The 20,844-nt window shown below is 43.5% G+C and overlaps 1 protein-coding gene across 1 annotated transcript; it reads right to left on the bottom strand.

Annotated features, from left to right (window-relative positions):
- Positions 1 to 2,418: 2,418 nt before the first annotated feature.
- gtf3c4 (general transcription factor IIIC, polypeptide 4) lies at positions 2,419 to 11,068 on the bottom strand. Its single transcript, XM_046375783.1, has 5 exons — positions 10,710 to 11,068; positions 5,990 to 7,717; positions 4,826 to 4,956; positions 4,319 to 4,407; positions 2,419 to 2,666 (listed from the first exon to the last, which is right to left on the bottom strand). Exons 1-5 carry the CDS (start codon positions 11,022 to 11,024, stop codon positions 2,602 to 2,604), a joined length of 2,328 nt encoding a protein of 775 aa, XP_046231739.1. The 5' UTR covers positions 11,025 to 11,068; the 3' UTR covers positions 2,419 to 2,601.
- Positions 11,069 to 20,844: the final 9,776 nt, after the last annotated feature.

Below are 20,844 nucleotides of genomic sequence, written 5' to 3'. Positions count from 1 at the left end.
GTGACACGTCTGAGACAGTGAAGCAGCCGCCACATTTTAAGGGGCAAATTCAGAAGCAACAAAATGAATGGATGCTCTTGAGAGAATACAGTGGGACATATCATATTATCAAAATCGAGTCTAAACAAAACAAAAGGAATATCACATGAAATTAAGGCGCGAAAAGGTGTCATGAATGTTTTATGCCATCCAGCCACTGACATAAAGGATATAAATATTGTATGCAAAGAGAAAAATCCCCCGTTTGAAGTCTTGAGAGCAAAGACAGTGGGATAGAAAGGGAGGAGAAGCAGGTAATTACTCGCGGAGCTCCTCTTTGACGGATTATTACACTAAAGCGGGAGGAGGATCAACCAAACACAGCTAACCTCTAACAGTGCTGGTCTCCACCTATCAGTGACAAGAACATTACAACCTGAGGAGCCACTTCCATTTGACAAACTATAGCACACTGCCGCAAATCCCCAGGCTGACAAACAAAAAGACACCTGAAACCTACCACAGCCAGGGCTGAGGAAAGGCTCATTACGAGGCTTTTAATTAAACTTTTCAGTTAACTTACTGTCTGAAACATGTAACTAAACATAAGCTGATTTAATGAAGTGCTGCACTCGGCCCATTTTCACAAAAAGCAAAGTTATCTTACAGAACCGCTCTTCATGTGATTCCTGTATTAATTTGTCTAAAAGATGTTATGGCGACTTTGGACAGAACCACTCAACCAAGTCACAGAGACATATTTTTACTGCCATCAGTTCCACTTTTACACCTTCTGAAGACTTTTTCGTATCTTTCTCTTCGAAAAGACTTTACTTTCCTTTAATGAAATAAGGAAACTGCTGCCACATCTTCTTGATGAAGTTTGGGATTTTCTCTCTAGCCTGTGCTGGCTTGGGGTGGGAAAGGCAGCAGCCACACAGGGTTGTGTGGTTGGACATGTCAGTCTCACAACTGGACAAAACCACTCAGTGAATCTGGGAATATCTGACTTGAAAGTTCTGACACGTGGATTATAAAATGTAATTCTGAGGAGTGCGTTCTACTACAACAAACTGTTTGTTTAAACAAGCAGTCAATCTAAACACAATGCTTTACAGGTACCGTTTTAACTGTTGAAAAATGTGGTTGCAGCTGTACTCTTAAAACCAATTCTACTACGACACCAAAACATTCCAGCCTCCTCCTGAACATGATAATGTGATAAATGATTCACTTTATAGTAAAATGGGAGGCATCCCATGTTCCCACACTGTACTGAATCTTCACTGAATCTTGGGCCTATAAATGCCACCACTGGGTAAAGAAACATGGACTTTAAAAGAAATAACATGAAAAAAGTTCCCTTTTCATGAAAGTCCTGAGTGTGTGGAGCTGAGCTGCATCCTCTCTCTCCTCGCCCCGGGGCAGGCTATCATCTCCAGTGACACCAGAGGGAGGACAGACCCCACCCCACCTCTCCCGGGCCAGGGGGGATGGAAGGGATGAGACGCTGGCCGAGTCTCTCAGGTCCAGCTTCCTCTTTGATCACTGGCTGCCGACCTCCATGTCTCCAAAACAAGGAGCCGAGGCTGAGAACACACCGCTGAGCCTGTATTGCCTCCCTTCAGCCCTTGTTCCCTCCAAATATGAAAAAAGGGTTAATTGTATTTAACAATATGCTCTCTAGCCCCCTTCCCATCACCACCACCCTCCCCTCCTTGATTAGAATTAGAATCACATCTGGCGCCATGTTCTGTCCCTCATTACTGCTGAATCTCATTACAACCCGCTCCCACGGGAGGGACCGTGCTGGGTTTTTAAGCACACTTTTCGCTTTCTTCCTGCCTCTTGCTCATCTCATCTGCCTTGCCGCTCCTTCTCTTCTGCGTTTACATTAGCGGAAGTCCTCATCTGAGAGAATGACTGAGCACCACCAAACCTCCTTCACCCACCACCCTCCTCCTCCTCCCACCAGAGCTTGGAAATTGTTTTACAGTGCCAATTAAAGTAGGTATGTTGAGTTTTTTCCAGAATATGTATTATTCAGAGTGTATTATTTGTTGCGTTCAAAAAAGGAAGAAAAACCCTCGCTAAAATAGGACTAGCAGAATAAGTTCCACTTACTTGCGATAAAAACTACACCAAAGGATTGGAAAATATAGTCAACATAAGGAAAATGAGGGAGCTTATTTATGGTGCCCTGAAGTCCTACTGAATAATAGAAGCCTCCGCATTTGAAACTTTGTTTCTCTGCACTCATGTGCAAACACTGTGTCTGTCTGGGAATAAATTTTACTGGGGAGAAAATAAAGAAATCTGTAAAGTTTGAGTCCAAAATGTTTTACCTCAGTAAAATATTAATTTAAAACCATGGCAAGGGGAAACAGTTTCTCTGCACACTTTGTAGGCTACACTTGTAAGGAAGTAAGAGTTAGAACATATAATCAAAGCCTTTTATTTGAACTTTTAAGATACCAATATAAAGTAATAAAAACATGAACAATATACATAAAATTAAAAAAAAAACTGTAGCAGTGATGTCTGACAAAATTGGACCCTGCGTTAGAGCAGGAAGCTCTGAAGGTCGCAGGGAAGCCCTGAGGTTCCTCCGATCGTTGAGCTCTAGATCATCGGCGAGTCGCACAGCGTACACGGCGCCTGCAGTATCTTCTTTATCCACTCCGGATCTAAAGGGGAAAGAAAACAAGTCATATTTATGCTGAGGGTTTCTAAATAATATGGCTATGAGGACTTTCAAAGCCCCTTTCAGACTTGCACTTTGTTTTGTAAAATGGGATGGGAGTTTTACATGCTGGTCTCATATATGAATACCAGAAAAACCAAAGATAGCAGTCTTACCAGATCAGACCTTGTAACACTTCTGAAGCCCTCTCAACAAGTCTAAAATGAAGGTCTTCACAAGGTCTTGTGACAAATTCTCGAGACCACTGCCATAATTATCCAATTTCCCCAGGGATCAATAAGGAATTTCTTATTTCTGATAAATACCTCACTTCATTTTGATCATGTGTTTGGTCATGTGTGTTTGTGTGTCAGTTTGAAATCTTGTTTCTTTAGGGACGACGTATGATGCAGTCATCGGTTCTTATGCAGAAAGACAAAAAAAAAAAAATCGGTTTAATAAAACCACAAAAACACCAAACGAGGAAACTTTTCTCACATCTGATCCCTCTGTACAAAGTTATCCCTCTTTGCAGCACCCACGATAGCAGCAGTGTTGGCCATTAAGTAGTCAACTGCAAAACAAGTTTGTAAAATATCAGATGGAGCCTGTGAGAAAATGCTCTTCTGTCTTTACACTGATGATTACTTTAAATCCTTTAACAGCCCAGAAGCCATTACTTTTACTGCTAGACAAAACCACCAATGTTATAATATGATATGTATGGAGAGTTTTTATTACAGAAAAAGCAAACAATAATTGGCACACAGGGTTTAAAAACTAAATATAGAAGAAGGCAAAAAAAAAATCTGTAAGGTGTTCTGAGACAGGAGCTGGGATGATGTTGATTCTGACAGAAGCCAAAACTGCACAGAGCTGTCAGTCTTTAGCTCAGATAGGCTGGAATGACCAGGAGAACCGTGCCTCAGGCGAGACCCATAAAAAGACTTGAGATGCATGTAGCAGTCAGATGAAGCCAGTCCTCAAAGAGCTCGATGTTTTTCTCTCCCAACTCTAACTGCTGAAGGAAGCACACTGCTGGCACTAGACCTGGGTGTTTGTTTGTTTGCCATTTGTTTATAAAGCCCTAAACAAAATTATTTGCTTTAAAATACCGTAAACTATTGGCATCAAGATGGATGTGCAACATTGCGCTGGTATGATGGTGCACTGATTACGTGTCGAGGACTAATATACAGGAGACAATTACAGGTTAAATTTGTCATATCTGACCTTTTTGCTACATTTACGTCAAGTAAGTGGATTTAGAGATGAGCCACAGAAATATATATATATATATATATATATATATATATATATATATATATATATAGATTATTTACTCCTGCACCAGTACTCATAATAACCAAGTTACAGTTCAGATCTTAAGACTGACAGCTTTCTCACCAATGATTTAACTCTTGAATTTAAGGAGGCAGCTCTATGCTGTAAATCAGACACAAAAACAGACATGACCTTTTAAACACTTTTCCAGGAAAAAAAGCAGCACATTTCTACCATCATTCATGTCTCAAGTATGAAGGTTTCGAGCGACAGTGCTGGATGAAGGCCGACGCTGAAGGTGACAGGAGGGAATGGCTGATGGAGAGTTAGACTGTGAAATGGAGGTGGAGAGAGATGGAAAGTGGCGCTTACCCTCAGGCTCTGGCAGTTTGGCGATGGTATCCAGCAGGAGGCATCGTCTGAACGTCAGCGTCTGGCAGGCCTGGTGTGACAACACACACCTGGAGGAGACCGAGAAAAAGGCATTAGAGAGCAGGCTGGCAGAAACACACACACACACACACACAAGTAGAGCAGAAACAGCAATGAGGTCCAACTGACGGGCACAGACTTCTCTCTCGGAGCCCACCAGAGGCATCATGTTCTAGCCAGTGAGAAGGCAGGAGAAATGTTTGACATAGGATATTTATGAGCTGATGAGAGTGGTGCATGGGTAAATATCAAAAGGTAGGAGGCTTGATTACTGCTCTGTGAAGATAAATAAACCGTCAAAAAAGGCATTTGGCATTAGGATTCAATTCATGTCCCATCAGGCTCAACTGCGGCATCTGAACCTGTCAAGCACGTAGTGGCTAAAGCTAATAAAAGACATCTTTAATGGATTAGATCCGAACTTGCGAAACAGAGCAACCTCTATACCTGAGCCACATGTGACCGTTTTTACAGATTGCTTGTTTGTGGTCCGAGAAGGGCAGCACCGCCTGACACAGGCTGCAGCGCTCCGAGAACGTCTGCTTGTTCATCTTCTTCTTGATGTGGCCAATCAGGACCTGAGAAGGATGACACACAACACACACAAAACCAGACAGAAGTTGTAAGTGAAGGGAGTCACTTCAGAGAAGATGGCATGAACGTGAGTTCGGTGCTGATCTCATAAAGGCGAAAACACGAATATCAGAGCTGATGAGCAGTAGTGGCTGCAAAAAGTCTTATTTTACCCAAATACACTGAGTGCTCTTCTGATAGCATCTGCCACACAGGTCAAAAACAGACATCAATAAAAGAAATTGCAAGAACTTAAAGGAACAAATTTCTGATATATGAGTAATTCTTTGTCTCTTTATTAAAAACAAACAAAAAGCAACATGGCGAGGCTGTAACTTTTGCAGCTGCCACTGTGGTCATTATGGGATGATGATAAATGCTGAAACATATACTACATGGTCAAAAGTATGTGGTCTGTCATGTTTAGAGCTTCAGGTCCAATTTAAGATCCCATGACATGGATGCTGAGGTATTTCCAGGGAAACCACACATCTTCAGCAGAGATGTCAGGTTCCACCACAGAACATAAAGTGCTTGCTTGTAGAGGAATGTTGGGTCTCTGTGGATTAAACTAAAGAGTATGGTCTACACCTACTTTAATTGGAAAGTGTCAAGAGATAACATTGTGAGTTGGCACTATATGAATAAATTAAATTGAATGGAACTAAACGCTTTTGGAAGACCTCCTTTCAATGTGACACTGTCCCTGTGTACAAAATCAGTGTGACCGGCCTGCACTTTTGACCATGTAGTGTAGAAAAGAGTCTGTAATCAATAAATTAGTAAAGAAAATAATCGGCAATGTCAGTTAGATAACACTAAAAGTCAGCAAACATTAACCACCACAAGCTAATAAGCATACCAGACCAAGGGGCAGCTCTAGCTGCAATAACTACACTGTATTCAACTGAGGAGGGTGACCTTTATTGTTTATGAAATTCCATTCCACTTTGGGATAATCAGTATATACCTGACATCAAGTCATTCTGAGGTGTGGTAAGAAGCTGTATAATTATCAGGTGAGTCACTGAGTTTTACCTCTGAAGCTCTGTCGTTAGCATCTGCAGAGAGGTACTCCACCAGGCCACAGGTGGGTATGCTGGTGTTCTGAGCAATCCAGGTGTTGAGGTACACCACCCCCAGCACCTTCTTCATGTTTTCTCTCATCAAGTGAGTCTCTATAGCATTAATCCAAGCCTGTACTTCCGCCATCTGCTCCTCCTGTTTGGCATCCTGTTTCACTCCAGGTTCTACTCCCTCTTGAGGGGCGTCTTCTTCGTTCTTTCCGTCCTCCTCTTCCTTGTCCCGGACAAGCACCTTGTTCTCCTCGTGTGAGGGTTTCCAGCGGTTATCTGTAGGAGGTGTCTGTAGTGATTTGTAAAAAATCCGCACCAAGAAGAGCTTGAAACGCCACAAGTAGGGCAAGTCTACTTCCTGGATCTTTTGATCAAGTTCTTCTAAAAGTGATGCAGGGATGCACTTGTTTTTCAAAATTTGCCACCTGACGAGATCAAGCAGGTCAGCCATTTTGTACAAGTTTTGTGTGGGGGACTTTAGCAGCACTTCTGCAGCCATCTCTGGAGTTTTCAGGGTCACAAAGTGAACCTGGTAAGTCCTGTTAATTGGGTGATAGTCGCCAACCATACCTTGCGTACTGACAAGAGCGATATATGCGCCGTTGTGGCTCACCGCAATTCCATGTATCCTCCTCCCTGTTAGGTGTTCAGGTTGCAACATGTTCTCTTGTTTGAAAATCAAAGTGTTCTCTGTAAATGTTGGAGTCAACTTTTTTATCCACCCATCTACTGAACATGTGTACACCGCAACACCATGTTGACTGACAGCTAGCGAGACCACAGGGAGCGAGTGCAGCCCTGCCACATGAGAGTTGTGTACATTCAGACCAGCCGGTGAAATCACAAGCAAACACCAAAAGACGTAGCAGCCGCGTGAGGCTACGATTAGGCTGCATCGAGATTTTTGGATCGGATGGACCATTGGGACACATTTGATGTTTTCAACGGCGATCTCGTCACACTCCTTCCAGAGGATGACGGGGTGTCGGAGGGTGAAGTAGCCCTTCACTCCCGACAGGCTGACCGGCATGATCTTGACGGGTCCCACCTCACTGCCAACAATCAGTCCGCTCATCCGGCGATCAGCACTTTCATATTCCCACCACGCCAAGTCACTGGGCCTGGTCACACCGGATTCGATGATGTCATAAAACATGACATCTGCTCCGTTTATGAAGGGCAACGCAAACTTCCACAAAACAAGGTCACCGTTTTCCATTAAGACGGCGAGGAGGACCATCTCCATGTCGTTACATGTGTTGTCCGGCTGAACTTGTTTGATCGTGTAAATGCTTGACCACTCCATTCTCAGAGGAGTCTGCATATGGAAACGCCGCTGCAGCTCGTCAAAGTCCAGCAGGTTTGCCTCTGGAGGCTTGTTGTCCTTTTTGGCATAGCCTCGCTCTTTTAGCCTCTCACTGTATTTTTTAGTGAGATCGACTAGCAAATTCCACTCGAGACGCTTGTGGCTGTTATGAATGGTAAGTCTGTGGTCAAGTGTTAGGCAAGCAAGGAGACAGCGTCCACTTGAGTCACAACCTAGTGGCGACCAACTAGCATATTTTATTCCTTTCTGTGCTCCCAGTGATGGGTTCATCACTGTGTCCGCCAGAAAAACTTGCCTTACTGTGGGGTCCGGATGTGCAGAGAACTTCTCCACTGCTTGAGTTAGCTCTGCTGCTGGTCCCACCTTAAAAGTTTGAAACACAAATGAAAGCAAGAATTAAAGTTAAAGTTTAGACAGGTGTTAAAAAAGTTTGCAATTAATTTCAGTGTACATCGAAACTACTTATGAATCAACGATTGCTACATTTTGTAGTAATGAAAGCCAGTGTTAAGCCAATAAACCGTTAAAAAATTAAAAATCACTTCACATTTTATAGGCCCAAAACACTCTAAATCATAAGAGCAAAATTTTTAACTGTTGAGAAACAGCATCAGTGCCTGAGCTCACTTTATTCTACTGCATTAATGGGCAAAAATTCCCACAGAACCACCCCCAAAATCCTTCCACAAAATTTTGAACAGTAGCAGATGTTATAGCTGCAAAGCTGTCTATGTATTTATAATGCAATGTCATTAAAGTCCCCTGTGCCCCAGTATTTTTGTCTATATAATGTATCATGTCTGACCTGAAAGCAGGAAAAGACTATCATTGAAATTGATACTGTGACATGGAAACAGCATATATATTTTAAGACCAAAAGTGAGTTCAGGTCCTTCACAAACACATTGCGGACAGCCATAAAATACAGCACATTGCAATGGAATCTGCATAGCAGCTAGACTCAAGAGCGGTGGAGATGTGTTCTTTGGAATGATGAATCATACTTCACTATCCAGCAGTCTGACGGACAAATCTTGGTTTAGCACATACCATGAAAATGCCACCTATCAGAGTGCATAGTGCCTACTGTTAAAATTCGGTGAAGGCGGGTTAACTGTGTGGGGCTGTTTTCCAGGGTTTGGGCTTGGCCCCTTAGTTCTAGTGAATGGTCTTCTTAATGCTACAGGATAGGAAGACATTTTAGCCAACTGGGCACTTCTAACTTTGTGGCAAGAGTTTGAGGATGGTTCTTTGCAGTTGCTGCATGACTGTACACAAAGCAAGGTCCCTAAATACATGTTTGATGAGGCTGCCTGCACGGAGCCCTGACCTCAAACTCAGCCAACATCTTTGACAAGAATCAGTGCGGTACAGTACTGACTGCAAGCCATGCCTACCTTCCAAATGCTTTTTAGACTTAATGGCCACAAATTTCCACAGACACACCACAATAATCTTGTGGAAAGCCTTCCCAGAACATTCATATAGTTATGATTTTAGAATGAGATGCCATACAAGCCCATATAGGTGTAAAGGTTACATGTCCACTGACTTTTGTCCACATAGAGTATATTGATGTGCAACGCAGTAGGATCATCAGGCAGATAGTATGTGGCTTTGAAAAAACAAGTTGTGCTTTGAGTGCCACCGTCTACTGTTCCCCCGGTAGTCCTCCAATTTACAAGCAGTTAGTCATATCTATAAATGACAGCAGGAAACCAACACTGCCTGTCTGCCACTGTGCCTGGAGGATTATAAAATTCAGCTCTAGCCAGTATTTTATCTGCCAAGTGGATTTTTTGGAGTGTAGACGAACCTATCAACAATCATGTTTACACACAAGAGCAGCTGCACGGAGACAGATTTACCGCAGCAAAATTGTTTTTCAGTATCTCTTTTCATCAACATTTCTGTTCCATCGCTTTAATTATCTTTCTTTCACTTCAGTAAATAATGAAAATACAGAAACATCCATTGCTGCCAAACTAATAGTACACAAGTGAATATTAGCTTGGCTGTGTTTCCAAGGCGTGTTTACACAAGTTGCTTAACAAGTAGACAAATAGTAGTAACAATACTTCAATAGACTCACAGATGTCAGTTTGTGTTCACCTATATTCTTTTACACAATGGCCCAGCTTGGTTGTAATTAGCAGTGGTATTACCAGGTGGGATTTTATGCTATATAAATCTGGAGGTACAAGGCACATAGCAAATAACACATCTGCATGTCGTTTATTATTAAAAATGAAGGGCATTGCTAACAAAACACAAGTGAGGCGGAAATGTGCTCCATGTCCTACATCTGTATACAAGGCACCCGTTTAATCTGAGCAGTTTTTAAAGTTTCAAAGCACTAGGAATTTGGTGCAAATATTAAGAAAACCAAGAGGTTATTTCAAAACTTTAAAACGTATTTTTGCACCTCAGCACTGTTCACTCAATACTTCTGATTATGAGCTTCACTTCTGCATAACAGGACAACAGACAAGGAAATCAGATGTCATAAAGTAAACAGAATATTCAAGAATCCCTCCACTAAAAACTTGTGTCTTGCTCAAGTTGTTTTTCCACTGCAGGGTAAGGCTTGGCCGCACTCAATTTTTGTACTTCTCTCTACTTGACTTTGTTGAAAGTCCCCCCTTCAACATGGGCAGGATTCTTAGCCAAGTGTTAGTGCGACGTGGTGCCATCTTCACTTCAATCAAAACGTGAATAAACAAGTTTATTGCTACTTCACTTGACCTTCACTCTGCAGGACATATGTGCCGTGTAGGATTTTTTTTTCCATTTTGCATTCCATCTACAGACAGCAACAGACTGATTTCACAGAATCACTGACAGATTGTTCTGCATACATGTTTTAAGAAGCTACTCCAGTGGTTAATTTGCACTTCTGATTTGGTTTCGAAATGACAGCTTACATATCAACAAAACCAGTGCACTGTGCAGCACGCATTGACTTCACATCTCAGTAACAATATAATTCAAGATCCCAGGTAGAGTAAACCGCAGAAACAATTCCAGTGGATTACTTTCAACCTTGGCTGACATCTCACTACCTGCAAGACAGCTCTGATTTTGGGCCACTTCATGAACATTACCTGAAACTGCCTGTGGAATTTGTAAATTTGTGACACTCCCCTTTAGCTGCTCTTCAGTGCATGTTGGCGAGGGAGGGAGCTCTGCGCCCACCGCCTCAGGTGTCAGCTGCAGCGGTATCAGAGGTCTACGAAAGCGATCGCCCACCAGAACCAGTCTAAAAGTTCACTAAGCGAAGGTCTATCAACACTTGCTAGGCTTACGTTACAGTGCTACATGGGTCCATCACAAGTTAACGTATGGGGATATTTACCCGCAGCCTGTGCGCTTCGGTCGGAACGGGGACCGAGGTCCTATGCAGCGTCAGGTCCTGTTTGTTGCTGTGGACATCGCACACTAGCTCCATCAGCGACAAGGAACTGGTGGTGCATACAGCCAGGCGGTGATCCTGCGACCAGGTAAGCGGCTGCAGCCCGCTGACCGGGGCCATTAGCGGGACGACGGGCTCCCGCTTAACCGGCACATCATCCGGACCGATGGGTAAAATATCCTCGGCGTCTGGCTCGGCCTTGATGACTACATTTCCTGGCAGTGACGGCACCGTATCAGACGGACTGGCGGCCGCCATGTTTTCTGCGCGGTGGAAGTGACGTCAGAGAGCGCGGGAGGAGAGGAAGGAGGAACTTCCTCCGCGGCGTGGATGGTGCATTATGTATGATGTCAACAGCGATAATGTTTATATCTGACATATATATTTGTATATTTATATTTATACACCCCCAAAATGACCATACAGTTTAATCAACACCACTTCAACAAAATGTTGCTTTTATAATGAAGAAAAAATCGTATTAGACTGCATCATCAAGTGTGATAACTTGGAACTGAGCGTATGTAGTCTACTTAATCATATTTTTGACACTGCAGTTCATTCTACATATCAAGTCACCAGTATGAGATTTTCTTTTTGCTTTCTTTGTTGCTTGAAAGGAAACTAAATTGGACTAGGTAGGATAGGTGGATTAACGCTGCAAAGCAAATATGAGTTACTGGGTGGAAACAATCAGTTCAGGGTCAGTTTCATAGCAAATCAGTACATTTCATTAACCTCTCGACAAAGTGTGTAAGAACCCTGGCCTTAAAACCATAAAGTTAAAGGTTTACACATCTCTTACTACATGCAGAGATTATATTAAAAAATTAATTCCCATCACTTGGAAAGAATAATCTGTGATCATTTGACATCTAATCTCTACTTTCTATGACTCTTATCCTGCTCAGCTGGAACTGGCTGAAATGTATTCCTGCTACATGTGTCTATATCACACATGACATTTAATAGGCTCTTGGTTGTTATCCAAAAATCTGGCAATCTCTGCGTCTCTCTGTTATCCTTTGAACTCTCAGTGTGTTCGTCAGTCTGCCATTATCCCCACAACAGGCCACTGACAAGCATTTAAAGCAACATACAAGTAATCAGAATCAATAATCCTGCTCAGGTGTAATGTTGTACTGAGTACTGTAATTATCCATTGACACCAACATTTATGTATTTTACATTTTGAATACTCTTTATTAACAAGAATCTTTTTCTCTTTTTTGTATTGCAGCCACATGAAGTTACAAGAAGGAAACCAAGGTAAGAGCCAATGAATTATTTCCATCGATGTCCTAATTAAATTTGACTGAATAAAACTGAGTAGAGCACAGTTATACAGAAATGTACCGGTAGTTATAAAAGTATTTGTTTGCTCATATCACAACTATGATACCATTCATGTATTTATTGCCATCCAATTCATGTGTCTTCATCATGCAGTATTTGCAGTGCAGTATTTGTTTCCATTGAATTCTTGGTTTAAAGATTTCTTTGTTTAAAGAATGTAAATGTGTGAATTGTTACATTTAAAATGAAGAATAAGAATGAGAATGAATGTACTAGCATATGTTATTGTCTGTTTTATGTAGAACAGTGATTGTGTTTTGACTTCAGCAAAGCCATAATGTCTCAGAACAAAACAGCAGCCTTGGACAGTGTGTCAGGACTGGCGCATCCTTATTTAATTAGATTAGATTAGATGAAACTTTAATGATCTCCATGGGGAAATTTTGTAATCTAAGTGACACATTCACTCAAAGAGGATAAGTCTCCATTGAAACGGCACTGACGCTCATGACATATTCACCACTCTGAAAGGAAAAAAAAAAGAATGAGCCCAGTCCTTGACAGGGACGACATCAGTCATTTCATCTGTCCGAGTGCAGTCACTCATCACCAAGAGAGATCATTAATTGTCATATTTCATCATTAATTAATGAAAATATGAAAACTGTCCCATCCATAGTTGATGGCTCAGATATATATCAGCATGCTTAATGCGATGAGTCACCGGCCGCTCCTGGACCGGTCAAAGGTCAAACTGCTGCAGTGGGATGCAGAGCTGGAGATTCCCAGGCAGACAGTGATTTGTTACAGCCCTCACATGAAAGCTCCTCTCGCAGTAGCTGCCTGACTCTCAGCAAGATGACAGCGGGATTTCAACAGGCAGAGTTATTTGTCACAAAACAAATTGTTACAAATCTGTGAGACAAATATAGAATAGCTCACCCACCATGTTTTAATCTCTCATATTTCTGTCTTTTGTTCCGATAATCGAAATGAATAAATGAACGGGGACCATGGTATGTTTCATTCTTAATGAAGCGTGTAGTGAATGAATATTTCACACACCTGCTGTGTGTCTTTGGTGGGTTTTGACTGGGGACCCAATCCCAGCCTGGGATGTATGAATGTTGGATTAAACATTCATCAAATACTGTCACAAAAACTTTATCCTCTCCTGTCAACCACACATAAAGGTGGATACAGGCCCCTGCACGGGCCAAAAAAGCCAAGCCATGAGCTGAACCTCAGCCTTTGCTGTGCTTATTGACTGGTAGTGGAATTATTAATGTCTGAGTATATATAGATTATGTCATGTGGGTTTATGGATATGGATGGGGTCACCTTAGGTCAATCCCCTGCATCTCTAATATCCACCTGCTGTATTGTTATTGCTTGCAGGTCCTTTTCAGCCTTTCAGCCCTCAGTAGACCACATCCTCTGCTGTTTGCTCGCTCTGAGCATCACCGGAGCTGCTTACACGTATCTTGTGAGGAAGCCCGCAGGGACGTTTTGATGCATGGTTCATCGTACATGTTTTAATCATTCAGTCTCTCAGACACCTCCCAGGAGGGGGCTGCTGCAGCATATTACTGAGTACACGCAATTAGTGATATAATCATGATAATGATAATGAAATGTATTTAGAGCATATCAGCGTGGTTCATTCTTGTTGGGGAGACATTAGCAGGACTGCAGCCCTGGAAAGCCTCAGCGCTCAAGCTCATGGCGCTCTCCCACTGGAGACTGGCAGAGCCCGGCAGGTTGCCACATCAGAGATTAGCAGTCATAGCAGTCGACTTGGCGCTCCTTCTGTGCCGTCAACTGCGAAAGCCTCACCTGACAGGTGTTGTTCTCAATCAGTGCTCCTTTGCCCCCCCATGCTGTCCTTGGAGTGGGCAGGGACACGGAAGCCTCCCATCCCCCTTTATACATCCTGACAGCCTTTACCGGAAAATATTTTGAGGTGCACTGGGCTTGAAGTGCTTCTCAGAAAAGCATACACCAGAAAAGAAAAAGCAAATCCCCTTCTCAGTGAGAAACTAGTGATAACACATCAGTGACATCAGTGAGAAACATTGCACTGGCCTTTTATTTAGCTCCCCTCAGGGATGTTCAGTCACCTGTTAAAGGTCAAGGTGATAGGATGTCAGGATCAGAAGCAAGGCTTCAGTGCTGGAATAACAGTACATGCTGTGAACTCTTTTAACAGACTGCACGCCACAACAAAACCAATGATTGTAGGTTAGAAATAACACTAGAGGGCAAAGGGTGCCTTTGTTTCAGAATACAAATGGATAGTTTCTGACAATGTTTTATTTAATATTAAATTGCTATGGAAACCTCTGACATCTACCTGCCACATATCTACAGCAGGGAGGAGGAAGAATAAGCATATTTACTTATACAAACAGTATTTGTTATAGACAAGAAAAAGAAATGGAGCATCCTCTGGGCTACAGTAGTGATCAAGACATGAAACACACCTTGCTGTGAACAGTTTCTGCACAGCGTGTTCTGTGGCTAATGCAGGATGATGGCAGAAGCTAATTCTGATTGGAGACATATTTTGAAATGCCTTAGTATGAACAGCAAAGGTGTAGTTCATACATTTAACAATAGCTAGATTTCTGTTAGCTGCTTTGCTTCAGGGGTTTTTAGTATTGTTCATGTTGTCTTACTCTCACTGTCGTTAATGTTATTTGCAGCACCTGTGCTGAGAAGTTAAAATGTCTGTGGTGCATTCAGGTTCTGTTGGAGCTTTGTTAAGTTTAATATCATAATAATCTTCCTATTAAGCATATGTCTGTTGGGTGACTGACATTTTTTCTAATGCTGCACTATGATCATTAGCCTGTTTTACGCTTCACCGTTGTGCATTTTTATGTTTAAGTGCCCATTGAAATGGAATAAGGTCACTCTAGAAAAGTATTTTTGTCATACAAGACTTTCTATAACTAAGTTTAAAACTAGCTGTTTTTCTTCTCTGTTTCCAAATAATATCACAATAACAGCTGAATCAAGGGACTATTTGTTTAGTTTACAAAATCTTGCCACTACCTATTAGTTAGAAGGTTACCTCAGGCCAGAACCTAATCTGTGGGTTATTAAGGGAAACACTGAAATTGATTGGGTGGAATTCAGGAGGAAAACCAACGTTTCTATTTATTCCTAGCCATAATGGCTGAATTATTCATCCTGTGTGATGATTAATTAAAAAAGGCCCCAGGTCCTGTGGCAGGTACAGGCTGCTGAGCCACACGCTGACATTCCCATGTGATGTGCTGCATGTTTCTGCCTCCTAACCCTACTCCTGCTTTCCACTGCATATCTTTAAGGAAGGTGCCCTCACACATGGTAACTGCCTGTGCACCCAACATTTGAACCTAATGCGCAAGTACATGAGGTGAACTCCTAGGGCCTGGTAATCATATGTAAAACTGGATGAGGGTCGAGTTCAAACAGTGTCATAGTTTTCTATAGCCTATATGGAGTCTGTAGATACAGGTATGATTCTCATACAGGGCTCTACAGTGTGTAACGTCTTGAAATTTTAAGATTTTAATATATTACTGAAAAGAAAATGCAGCCTAACAGATTTGGTGTTATGATATGAAACAGTTATAATAGTTATAATACATTTTGCCCCGCTGTTTTAAAATCAGTAGGGGCATCAAAAAAAACAAACACATCTTCGGCTATAATAGATAGAAAAGATTGATCTCTCAAACTTCAAATAGACTGTTGAAATATGTTTGACTTATTACTCTTTAAAATGTCAGATGGGTCACAGCAGAATGAAAAAAGAAATCCAATGACAGCAGTCACAGCACAGCTGGAAATTTTTAATATCTGTAGTTCTGTGTCCCTGATCTCGACGCTCTGGGAAAAGTTTTGGCACATCTGTATGAGTTGGACATTTCAAATCTGTTTTTAAAGAGCCTTTAGAATGAAGGACGTGATTATTTGGACTTGTAGCTCAGTATTAAGCCTCCAACTCAAAATGAACACACAATGAGAACTTGTTTGCCAGTGGACACAGAGCTGTTTTCATTAGCTAAAATCAGTTGTTACATTTGATATAATTTTAAAAAAGCACCAAATATGCTAAGATGTGTTTTCTGAGAGCTGAAAGGGGATACAAGGAATAGAAGTAATGGTGAGTGTAATTAGTGGTTGGGTCAGGAAGCAGATACAGCTTATGTTTGTTGTGAATGAATGCAAAACAAGGGTGCTTCACAGCTGTTCAAATCTGATAATGTGGGATGGCTTTGCAACACAATCCATTTAATGGGTTATGTCCTTGTAACAGATTTCTTGGCTGGTCTTTCTTCTACATTGCAGCATCGTGCCTCACTGTAACCAATGGCTGGTTGCTGCCAGGCTCAGGTAGGCAGTGTCTGATGCGTCCTCTGACCTGGTGTGGGCAGCTGGCAGTGGACGGGACATGCCCTGTGGCAGTGCCAGGGGAAGGCCAGGAGGGCCGGGGTCCAGGCCTGCTCTTGCCTCTGCTCGAGCCCCGCTAATGGAATGGGGCTGGGCCGCCCATATGTCACTTGTGAGAAGAACTGGGGGCTCGGGAGGTTGGCACGCAGAGTCACCAGGCAGTCTCCCGTTAGAAATTAAACAGGACAGGGCCAGACCTATGTGATCACCCCACGACCACCAAGCGTTATGGATGTGCTTGCTGATGGGGATGGAAACACACCTGCACCAGAGGCTTCCATCTGCCCCTAAAGTACCATTGTTTCTGTTGCTTTATTCTGTCAACTGTAATTTTTTAAATATTTTTTGTTGTTACTAACCTTTTACCAAGTCACCAAAAGGATTTAAAGCGATTCCCTATCTTCCAGGCAATTTTTCTTTGGCAAACAACTTGCATGGGCTTGAGATGTACTTTATGGTTGCACAATAATGTCGCTAAGATCAGGGACTGCTCTAAACTCTCCCCTATTGACCTGCCTTTGCTATGTTCAAAAGCAAATGCTTCAACAAACCCAAGAATTGTGGGTAATTTAATGTGATTGCGGTGATTTCTTCATTGCAAAAGTTAAAATGCATCAACAAAGTGTTTCGAGTAGCTTCTCGTTAGGGGATGTTGATAGTGAAAACAACATCAAGCACGTTGGTGAAAGGCTTGACAACGCTCTCACTTTTCCATAACCCTAAACATAAGGTACATTGTGCCATTTCCACTGCAAACCCCCTGCTAACTACAATCCTCACCGCCTATGACAAGGAAAATCTAAACAAGGAAGCTACACAAGGAAAACATCCCATTCAGTTATTCTGTGTAATAACTGGTCATGAAGCAGACAGATATTATGGCCAACAGATTGAGTTTTGTGATGGTGCAACAGCTAAAATGTGATGCTAAAGTATGCTGTATATCATGAGGCAGCAGCATTACCCTTTTACATGAAAATGAAGATGACTGTGTTCTCAGCGATTATTTTGAGCAAGTTAATAGTTTCAACAAGTTGTTCTTCGTACTCTAACTCCACGTTCTGATAAAATGCTGCCGAGAAAGACCTCAGTCCGCAGGCATAGGAACATTGTTGGTATTAATGTAAAGTATACAGCAACTGGGAGTACCTTGTTTATGTCATTTATCAAGTTTATTTAGTAAAACTGCTATTCAGTCAGACTTCCTGCTTCATTTGCAGACTCGGACTTTTGTTTCCGTGGAGCTGGTCGACAAAAAACAGTCCAGGTTAATGAGCCAACAACTTGGAGAACGTCCTTTGCTTGGAGGTCAAGGAAAAACTGGTTTGCCAGGATGTACGTGGTGTTAGCCCTGTGTACAGGAGCTGGCCAGATAGGCTGTGTGTAGGCAATGAGGTGGACAGGGGGAGAGCAGTGGAGCCCACCAGCCCTCTCTGGCACCGGACCGATCTGGCTCCTCTCTGAGCTGCGTGGGACCAGAGGAAGGAGAGGCACATGGGATGGGAGGAGAGAGTAAAGTGTGTGTTGGAGTGGTCTGCAGTGCGAACAAATGTGTTCACATGCTCTATGTACGGAGATAATGCTTACCATCTAGAATAACTCTGTGCTGCTTGCAGATTGTACCACACAGGCTGATGCAAACGGAACTAAAATTACCACTTCAGGGTGACACTGGTAATTTGTACTGCAGACCTAAAAAGGAAGAAATAGCGAGGGTAATTACAGTCAGCGGAAAAATACTGCTTGACGTTGCCCTGCCCTGGTTTTCCTCCTAATACTCCATTAAAAAGTGAGGCCAGACTTTTAAAACAGGTCAGTCCTGCTAACCCTCCCTCCCATCCTCATCTCTTTCACCTCTCTCTCCTCCTCCTCCACCCTGTCTTCATCCTCCTCCTCCTCCTCCTTCTCCTTCCACCACCCACCTCTCTGGATCTTGAACAAAAGCCACCTCCGCTGCCACCACCTCCCCTCCCCATCTCCTGCTTTTCCATTTTATTGGTGACAGCTGCCGCGAAACAAACTCGCAGAGCGAGAGAAATGATGTGTCAGTGGAAGGTCCTTTAGCCCGCGCTGCTAATCTGTCACACGCCGTTTGTTGTTTACTGTTTCCTCCTGCTCGCCGACTGGCCGGCAGCGTGCGCCGTGCGGTAATGGCGACAGATGCTGACCCGCAGAAGTGTGAATCTTGCCGATTTCTCCCTGCTGTCAACCTGTAAATTACAGCTATCGGGAGTAATTAGACCCGATAAAACCCTTCCAAGCCTCACCCCCCTTGACACACACGTAGACACACACACAGCTCTGGCCTGTCAGTGACCTGAGTGTGTGCCATTTTGAGATGGAAGGCTGTGGCCTCTGATCTGTGCTGTTCAAAGTTACTTTTTTAAATCATAGATTTTTGTCTTCACAGTTGTTGCATTATATATTTCTATACTTCTACAACTTGGCCCCTGTAAAATACTGGGCACTTCCACATATCTCTCTTTTGGGTCAAAGTCTGACATCAAAACTCTTCATGACTTTGAGGACTCTTAGATGGATGCTGGCAGCGGCTCTGACGTTGCAGAGGTGAATCCGTCAGCAGCGAACTATCTTGGATGAATTTGCAGACATGGCCAGTTGTCCTCTACTTATCCTCGGTGAGGTTTTGCAGGGACAGCGGGGTCCAGGGCACAACCAGAGAAGTCAGCATCGGGGCCACCTCTTCTTGCCCTGGCATCCGTGTTAGGCCTGCAACCACCACGGCGGCCACCACTGCCAAGCATGCTCTTAAAAGCAGGGCCTGTGCCCCTTTAAGTAACTCGCACGATACCAGAGGTCACGCAGCCAGGTCTTGTCATCCTCTCCCTGACTCTCTGCCCTCCTCCACCTCCTTCTCCAACCCTCAGTGCCCACTTCCTGACCATCAGAGCCAATCACTTTCCACCCCTCACCTCCTCCGCCGCCAATGCCGAGCGGCAATCTGTCACCCGGGCACTAGGAGATGCCACCCTGCCGGCCGCCTTCCGTACACTGCGGTAATGGCTTCTGGCAGCCCTAGAAAGATAAGTAACAGGAAAAAAGGCAGGAGAGCGGGATGAAGAGGGAAGGCAGAGGGCCAGAGAGCGGAGGACCCTCTCTCATATCCAAGCTGCCCCCATCTCGCCGCTGGTCGACCCTCCTCTCCCCCTTTCGCCTCACCCCGCTTTGGCCCGGTCGCTTTGCACGATACTTCAGTGAATAAATGAGTCGTTTTAATCCGACTGACAAGCTGGCATTGCCCAGCCCTGCCCTCCATCTGTACTGGCGGCCAGCGCAGCAGCAGGCCCCAGGCAGCCCGATGTGCCAATCCAACACACAGCTTATCCTGGCTGTAGCTTCAGGGACAGAAGGGTTAGAGCTCTATGCGGCAGCTACCCTATCCACCAAAAGAGCTATTTATATAAGAAAGGGATTAGCCGGTGGAGGCTTTGATGAACTGGAAAAAAAATTATGAATTTGCTCCCATCTTGCTCTAGTGCATGTTTGAAGTCCTTGTGTTGTTAAATGAAAACCACAGCTTATTTCCTGCTTTTCCGTGTGCTCAAATAATCATCACGTGGGTGTTAAATTTCATTTTGCACCCATTCCCAAAATGTAGATTTATTACTTTTACTTTCTTCTGAGGGCTGAAATTTTTTTTACGAGATGATTGTAGCTCTTTCCAAAATTGAACTCGCCTCTCCGACACATGAATGTGTTCACCCAGCAAAGAAAGCAAAACTGAAAGTGAAACTAGCCTCATTTCCATCTGTCCCCACCACTGAGGGGTTAATTTTGCTCTGTCATCCCTGGCACAGCGAGAGGCCAAATGCACTATCACTCACGCGGTCCGCCGTCCCGACCGAAAAACCCAGAGGGAGAAAAAAAAAAACTTGGCCACAGGAGGTGCTAAACCCTCTGCTCCATTTCCTCTCTCCACAAGCTCCTCTCCACTCCCTCACTTTGCCATGTGTCACCTCCAAGTCGTTTGGGAAGGGACCTGGTAACATTTGAGTGCCCAATTAAGCGCAGGGGCTCAGTCCGGGCCCCCCTCTGGGTTCCGTTCAGGCACGTCACTGATGAGCGGGCTGCCATCTTCCCTGTGAACCACACACACACTCACATAAATACACATTCCTCCCACCCTCTCATTCTTTTTCATGCTTACTTCCCCCGTCTGTTCTGCTTCTTTTTCACACAAACATTCTCCTCCCCAGTTAAAGATCCCCCACAGGTCTGATTGCAGCTTACCTTTGGAACAGGAGGTTATGACTGTTTGATCCATGGCTGCCGAGCCCATTGCCAGTTTTACACCGGGGCCTGGATTCTGCTTATTAAC

The sequence above is a fragment of the Scatophagus argus genome, chromosome 20, assembly GCF_020382885.2.
Source record: "Scatophagus argus isolate fScaArg1 chromosome 20, fScaArg1.pri, whole genome shotgun sequence".
In the NCBI taxonomy this organism is placed as follows: Eukaryota; Metazoa; Chordata; class Actinopteri; family Scatophagidae; genus Scatophagus; species Scatophagus argus.
Note: the sequence above shows the minus strand (reverse complement) of the source record. Positions and strands in the feature narration are given on the sequence as shown.

Excerpts from the sequence above, each read along its gene's own strand:
- gtf3c4 (XM_046375783.1), bottom strand. The coding sequence starts at position 11,024 with ATGGCGGCCGCCAGTCCGTCTGATACGGTGCCGTCACTGCCAGGAAAT. Across the intron at positions 4,957-5,989 it reads CTAACGACAGAGCTTCAGAG|GTCCTGATTGGCCACATCAA; the intron begins GTAAAACTCAGT and ends CATCCTTCTCAG. Across the intron at positions 2,667-4,318 it reads CAAACTGCCAGAGCCTGAGG|ATCCGGAGTGGATAAAGAAG; the intron begins GTAAGCGCCACT and ends TTTCCCCTTTAG.